This window comes from Sus scrofa, chromosome 2 (assembly GCF_000003025.6).
Source record: "Sus scrofa isolate TJ Tabasco breed Duroc chromosome 2, Sscrofa11.1, whole genome shotgun sequence".
Taxonomy (NCBI): Eukaryota; Metazoa; Chordata; class Mammalia; order Artiodactyla; family Suidae; genus Sus; species Sus scrofa.
In genome coordinates, this window is record NC_010444.4 from 68,560,624 (window position 1) to 68,568,393 (window position 7,770).

A 7,770-nucleotide genomic window follows, 5' to 3' on the forward strand; every position below is an offset into this window, starting at 1 on the left:
AATAAAACTATAAACCAGTGAATTTTTTAAAATAAGCAAATGTTTATATTGACGAACCCAAGCTTATTCTTTGGTAAACAATAACTGGTCAAAATTATGTCAAATCAAATTTGAAAATGAGAAATCAACATTCATCAGCAATCAAAAGCATGCTATTTCAGTGGGATGGCATTTAGAAATATCCCCAAAACTTCCCAGAATCCCATCAGCTATTCAAATCAGTAATACATCTTCCCTGAAGTTTATTATTTTATTAAAGTGATTTTTGTTATGCTAGGAATTCCATATATATATATAAAACATATATACACAAACATGTACTTTTTTTTTCTGTTTAGGGCCACACCTGCGGCATACAGAAGTACCCAGGCTAGGTGTCAAATTGGAGCTGTGGCCGCTGGACTAAGCCACAGCCACAGCAACATGGGATCTAAGCCTCATCTGCAAGCTACACCACAGCTCACAGCAATGCCGGATCCTTAACCCACTGAGAGAGACCAGGGATCCAACTCACATCCTCAAGGATACCAGTCGGATTTGTTACCACTGAGCCACAATGGTAAATCCACTTTTTATATATTTTTTATCGCACTTTCTTTACTCTGCCCTAAGTTTTCAAATGCTAGAAATCTTTCACACTCATACACAGAAACTATCAATTCTTTTTGCTTATGGTGTTCAAAGTAAAACAACTATCTAAAAAAGAGAGAGAGAGATCAACCATACAAAATGAAAAATATATGTAATATAAAATCAGGTAGAGAGAAAATAATGAAAATTATAATAGTTGATTACATAATACTTTATATTTAATTGTTTAAAATATAAAAAATAGATGATTTTCTAGAAAAACAATATGAAGTATCAAAATTCACTCTGTTAATAAATGAAATAGACTCATTAAAAGGAATAAGTTAGCAGAGTAACAAAACTCTTTCCAGGAGGCACATGGCCTTTAAAAACTATTCTGGGTGTAGTAAAACTTTTCCAGGCATTAAATTTGATACCATAACACAAGAATGCAAAGAACCATCAAAGAGAGTACAAAGAAGAAAATTAAAATGAATTCTATGTGTCCAGCAAATGAGTATTCTGAGAGTTGAGGATTTAATAATTAGGAAATCTATTATATCTTAATAAATGCATAGCTCACACAAATAGATACAATCTGTAAAAAAAAAAAAAAGATAACACCATTTAACAAAATTTAAAATCAAAATCATTTATAAATTTAAAAACAATTCCAGAGTTTCCGTCTTGGCGCAGTGGTTAACGATCCGACTAAGAACCATGAGGTTGCGGGTTCAATCCCTGGCCTTGTTCAGTGGGTTAAGGATCCAGCGTTGCCGTGAGCTGTGGTGTAGGTCGCAGACGTGGTTCAGATCCTGCATTGCTGTGTTCTGGCGTGGGCTGGTGGCCACAGCTCCGATTGTACCCCTAGCCTGGGAACCTCCATATGCCACGGGAGCAGCCCTAGAAAAGACAAAAATAAAAATAAAAAAATAAAAACATTCCAAAGAGTAGGGCATTATAATACAAGATGTGTGATTTGAGGGTTACTTACAGCACATAAAGAAAGGGAAGCTATTTCCCTAAATGATAAGGAAAATCTAGCTCAAACAAATGCCCAACATCATACCAAGTATTGAAATTTCAGTCAGTTTACCACGGAAGATGTAAATAAGATAAGTGTGCCTAGTCTCATCATCACAATCCATCATTTAATTCACTTTAGACTCTGGTGTCCTCTTAGGAACCACAAACCTAAAACCTTTAAGAATTTTTTATTAGATGCTCTTAGCCACTACTTGTGTCCCTGTCCCTGGACTTATTTGCTGCTCACAAAAGCCTCCTCCATGTGCACATATACACACCCCTCTTTCTGAAAGCACTTACTAAGCCCAAATGAATCACCCAGATGACAGCAGGGAAGAAGAATCTGAATTCACTGATGGATGGAAGGATGGATGGTGAGAGATCTCCAGAAAGAAAGTTGGTATGAGATCCAAATAGACCTGGCATTAGCAAGGTGACAGTATTCTCCTTGGTCTGGGGTCAGTGAGCTGGGAACAGAGGGACAAACAAGGAAAATTTAGCCTTTCAGGGGTATCCAGGGTTGAATTCTCAAAGTGCCCAATTAATGTTCCTAGTGTGACTCTATTTCTAAACAGTTTAGCTCTTTAGGGGAGAGATAACCATAATGAAATGGAAACTATGATTGACAATTCTATTCCCATGTGGGAAGTTTGGGGACAAATGATTGTTTTTTTCATGTTAGCACTTCTCTCCTTAGGAATGATGTCGCAGATCAGGATTCTCTCTGAAAATATCCTGTTAGAATCTGAACTGCATGTTCTTTGCCAGTCAAAAGACTTAAATACAACTGTATATGACCTGCTACATCTCTGACAGCACCTTAAATCAAAGACTTGTCCTATCAGATGTGAATCTCATAATATGTGATACTGTTAATAAAACATTAATAAAAATAGTGGGAGTAGGCATGGACTGGGAGTTTGGAATTGGCATATGCACACAGTGGTATATGGAATGATTGGCCAGTGGTGACAGAGAATTCTACCCAATATTCTATGATTATCTACATGGGAAAAGAATCTGAAAGAGAATGGATGTGTGTACATGTATAACTGAATCACTTTGTTGTACAGCAGAAATTATCACAGCACTATAAATCAACTATACTTTGACAGAACTTTAAAAATGAAAAAAAAATTTAAATAGTAATAGTGAATACCACACTCATTATTAGCTCACTTATCAACAACTCTGATTTAGGTTTATTATTTCTCTTTTGGAAATAAGTAACAGAGTAGAGAGAAACTGACCAACTTTCTGCAATTATATGCTGTATTTACAGAGTTGGGAGTGGACCAGGATCTGACTTCAGAATAGATAGGAAGTTGTGGTATGGGAATTTGAAAATGAAAAAGGGCCTTTATAAGTCAATGTGAAAGGAAAGACTAATACAGCCTTAGGACAGACTGGGGAGTTCCCCTCGTAGCACAGTGGTTAACGAATCTGACAAGGAACCATGAGGTTGCAGGTTCGATCCCTGGCCTTGCTCAGTGGATTAAGGATCCGGTGTTGCCATGAGCTGTGGTGTAGGTCACAGATGTGGCTCTGATCCCGCATTGCTGTGGCTGTGGCGTAGACCAGTGGCTACAGCTCCGATTTGACTCCTAGCCAAGGAACCTCCACATGCCGTGGGAACAGCTCTAGAAAAGGCAAATAGACAAAAAAAAAAAAAAAAAAAAAAAAAAGAACAGATTGGTTTTTCAAATGGAAAGAATAGATTTAAATATCCCACTGAACAAAAGTCAATCATAAGTGGAGTAAACATTTTTTTCTTTTTTACGGCCACATCTGTGTCATATTGAAGTTCCCAGTCTAGGGGTTGAATCTGAGCTGCAGTTGAGGTCTATGGAACAGTCAAACCAACAGCAGACCCAACCCACATCTGTGACCTATGCTGCAGCCTGTCACAAAGCCAGATCTTTAACACACTGAGCAAGGCCAGGGATCAAACCCACATCTTCGTGGAGACCAGTCAGGTTCTCAAACCACTAAGCCACAATGGGAACTCCAGATGGACTAAATTTTTTAAATAAAAATGTATATTTGACCTATTAGAAGAAACTGTTGAAAAATATGTTAAGAAACACAGACAAAGATTTTAACAACATGATGGAAAACCACAATCGATAAAGAGAAAGACTGGGCACTTTGAATGCATAAAAAATATGACAAAATGACCATCATCAAATTTAAAAGACAAGCCACAGAGGAAAGAAGACAGTGAAATGTAGATACCAAAGGATTAGTGTCTAGAAAATTGAAATTTTTAAAGAAAGCCTATATTTCTAAGAATTGGTAGGGAAACATCAAAAACTCAGTTGGAAATTGGGAGAGAAATAACCAATATGCAATTCTCAGAAGCAGAAACACAAACGATCAATGAAATAAGAAGACTGGGTTGGAAGGCAGCACAACCAAATCATGATACTAAGATGCTCAAGGTAAATAGTGGGGTAAACTGTGAGTCATTGGGGACTTGAGCTTTTTCTCTAAAGTTGCTGTGCTTGGCCACACTCCAAGTGTGTGCAAGTTCCCTGGCCAGGGATTGAACCTGCACCACATCAGTGGCCCAAGCCACTGCAGTGAAAACACTAGATCCTTAACCTGCTGAGCCACAAGTGAACTCTGCTTTTTTTAAAATAGGACACAGAGGGAGTTCCCTTCCTGGCTCAGTGGTTAACAAACCTGACTAAGATTCATGAGGATGCGGGTTCAATCCCTGGCCTCATTCAGTGGGTTAGGGATCGGACATTGCCATGAGCTGTGGTATAGGTTACAGACGTGGCTTGTGTCTGTTGTTGCTGTGGCTGTGGCATAGGCCAGCAACTGTAGCTCCAGTTCAGTCCCTAGCCTGGGAACTTCCATATGCTGAGGGTGTGGCCATAAAAAGAAAAAGAAAAAAAAAGACACACAGGAGTTTCTGTTGTGGCTCAGTGGTAACAAACCTGACTAGTATCCATGAGGAGGTGGGTTCAATCCCTGGCCTCACTCAGGGGGTTAAGGATCCAGCATTACAGTGAGCTGCAGTGTAGGTCTCAGACATGGCTTGGACCTGGTGTTGCTGGCAGCTGCAGCTCCTATTCGACCCCTAGCCTAGGAACTTCCATAGGCCGAAGGTGTGGCCCTAAAAAGAAAGAAAAAAAAAAAGACGCACACTATACACTAACTATAATTTCCATGAATACGTAAGTAAGGAAAATGACTGGAAGCAAGTATCTTTTAAGTGTTAATATTGGTTATTTCGGGGGGGATGTGCATACTTACTCTAGCATTCTATATTCTTTCTTGAATTTTACAGCAAAATCTCAAAATTTTTAAAAAGGAAAAAAATCCTTCACAGGAGCAATAATTACTACTTATAAGTGAAATTACTTGAAAAATGTGTCAATTATGTCAAAAAGCTGTGAAATATTGCACATATTTTCTACTGGTGTAAGTGCATTTAGTAAATTTCTTCTCGTTTTGAAGATAAAGATATAAAAATTTTAAAACATACATATAGAAAGTAAATACACAAATGTTGGGTGAGCCTACAACAATGACTGCACATAGTATATGCTCAATAAAAACAGGTTTGATAAGCTGAATAAATGAATGTGATTCTGAATAGGCTGCCAGTCACATTGTCTCTTGACCCCAGTTTACTGCTCCAAGGGGGAAAGAGCACATTATTGTACCAATTAGAATCCTTTCCTGAGGTTTGTTAAACACCTGAGCAGCTAAAATACATCCAGTGGCTCTTTGGTAGTGAAGCTACCAGGTGGGAGCAGTGACAGCTGCTGGCTTCCATGTCTCTTCCTAGGTGGGGGTGGCCAGCCTGAAAAGATAAAGCTAATGCTTTTTCAGGAGAAGTGTGATGACAAGTTAGGAATGTGGGCTCAATGTCACTGTTCCAGTTTATAAAGCCCATTCCAAGATCAATCTCTTTGAAAAATGGGGTAAATGAGAGAAAATACTTTTTAAAAATGTCAGGACCCTGTTGTGGTTCAGGAGGTTAAGAACCTGAATAGTATCCATGGGGATGCAGGTTCAATCACTGGCCTCACTAAGTGGCTTAAGAAACCAACATTGCTGCAAGCTTCAGCATAGGTCGCAGACGTGGCTCAGATCCGGATTTGCTGTGGCAGCTGCAGCTCTCATTCAGTCCCTAGCCTGTGAACTTCCATATGCCACAGGCGCAGCACTAAAAAGGAAAAAGAAAAAAAAATTGTCGGGATAACATAATATACACATAAAATAATAACATTTTCTTTTTTTTTTTTTTGCCGCACCCACAGCATATGGATGTTCCCAGGCCAGGGATTGCATCCAAGCTGCAACTGCAGCAATCCAGATCCATAACCCATTGCACTGGGCTGAGGGTCAAACCCATGCCTCTGCAGGAACCCAAGCTGCTAAGTTGGATTCTTAACGCACTGCCCCACAACAGGAACTGAAGAATCTTGATATATGAAGTCTTTGGTTATGACTATTGCATGATTTTCATTCCATTTAATCCAGAGTAAAACAAACACACAACCAAACTAAAGGGAAGAATATCAATATTTGAGAGGAGAATTTGAGGGGAAACCATGCTACATGTGATATAAGTGCTTCAGATATAGTGTTGAGCATTGACAGAATGGCTGTAAAAATTCTGGCCAAAGATAGACCTTTATGGGCTGCAAATATGAAAGAAAATTAAAAAGGAATTACTGAGGAGATTGTTGAGGACAAACTGATAGAAAAACAAATAAAAGGAAAGGCATAGGTGCTTTGAAAAGAGAAATGAAGCCTGTGCTTTAGAATCCAAAAAGAATCAGGAAGTTTAAATTCATAGCATTTCCCTTGGGCCTCACAAGGTCACTTAGTTCTGAAGCCAGTGGCCCATCACCCACAAGGGGCTCCTCGACTGAGCAGCCTTACCAGGGCTCCCTTCACATCCTTGTTCCTCAGGCTGTAAATGAAGGGGTTCAGCATGGGGGTGACCACTGTGTACATCACTGAGGCAATGGAGCTTCTCTGGGGAGAATGAAACACGTCAGAACTGAGGTAGACTGCCAGGCTTGTCCCATAGTACAAGGATACCACAGAGAGGTGAGACCCACAGGTGGAAAAGGCTTTATATTTTCCCTCTATAGAGGACATTTTCATTAAAGAGGAGACAATTTGGAAGTAAGAGAAAAAGATTCCAGTGAGGGGAAACACACCCAGCAGGACAGTTGTCACAAGCAAGAAGATGTCATTGATGAGGGTGTCTGAGCAGGCCACCTTGAGAATCTGAGTCAGTTCACAGAAGAAATGTGGGATTTCCGTGCCTACACAAAAGGTCAGCTGCATCAACAGTAGAAGATGAATAAGGGCAACCCAGAAAATGACAAACCAACACATCAGAACCAGGAGGACACAGAGGCGGGCGTTCATGATGACCATGTAGTGCAAGGGGTGGCAGATGGCCACAAACCGGTCATAGGCCATCACAGTCAGGAGGAAACCATCCATTCCAGCAAAAATCATAAAGAAATACACCTGAGTGAGGCATCCTACATGGGAGATGTCTTTGCTCTGTGCCTGGATGTTCACTAGCATCTTCGGGACAGTGGTAGAGACGAAACAGATGTCAACAAAGGACAGGTTGGAAAGGAAGAAGTACATGGGGGTGTGGAGGTGGGAGTCAGAGCTAATGGCCCGGATGATGAGCAGGTTCCCAAGCACGGTGACCAGGTACATGGACAGTAACACTCCAAAGAGGAGTGGCTGCAATTCAGGATCCTCTGAGAGGCCCAGGAGTAAGAACAGTGATACTCCTGTGTGGTTTCCTGCTCTCATGTAGCTGGTGTGTCTGCTAGAGAAGGAGGCAAAAGCAATATTCAGCTAATAGCCAAGTAGTACCTTAGCTAGTATCACCATTATGATTCCACTTTTTGGTTGATATCCTTCACCCTGTGTTAGTCCTTCCAATGACAGTGATTCCTTCAACCAAACGGCAGACCCTTTTCACTTTAAATGTAATTATATAGCTGTTTTAAAATTTGGGGAGTTCCCATCGTGGCTCAGTGGTTACCAAATCCAACTAAGAACCATGAGCTTGCAGGTTTGATCCCTGGCCTTGCTCAGTGGGTTAAGGTTCCAGCATTGCCGTGAGCTGTGGTGTAGGTTGCAGACGCGGCTCAGATCCCGCGTTGCTGTGGCTCT

At 40.4% G+C, this 7,770-nt stretch overlaps 1 protein-coding gene across 1 annotated transcript; it reads right to left on the reverse strand.

The window, feature by feature from the left end:
- LOC100517880 (olfactory receptor 7D4-like) lies at positions 6,466–7,404 on the reverse strand. Its single transcript, XM_003123251.1, has one exon. It carries the CDS (start codon positions 7,402–7,404, stop codon positions 6,466–6,468), a length of 939 nt encoding a protein of 312 aa, XP_003123299.1.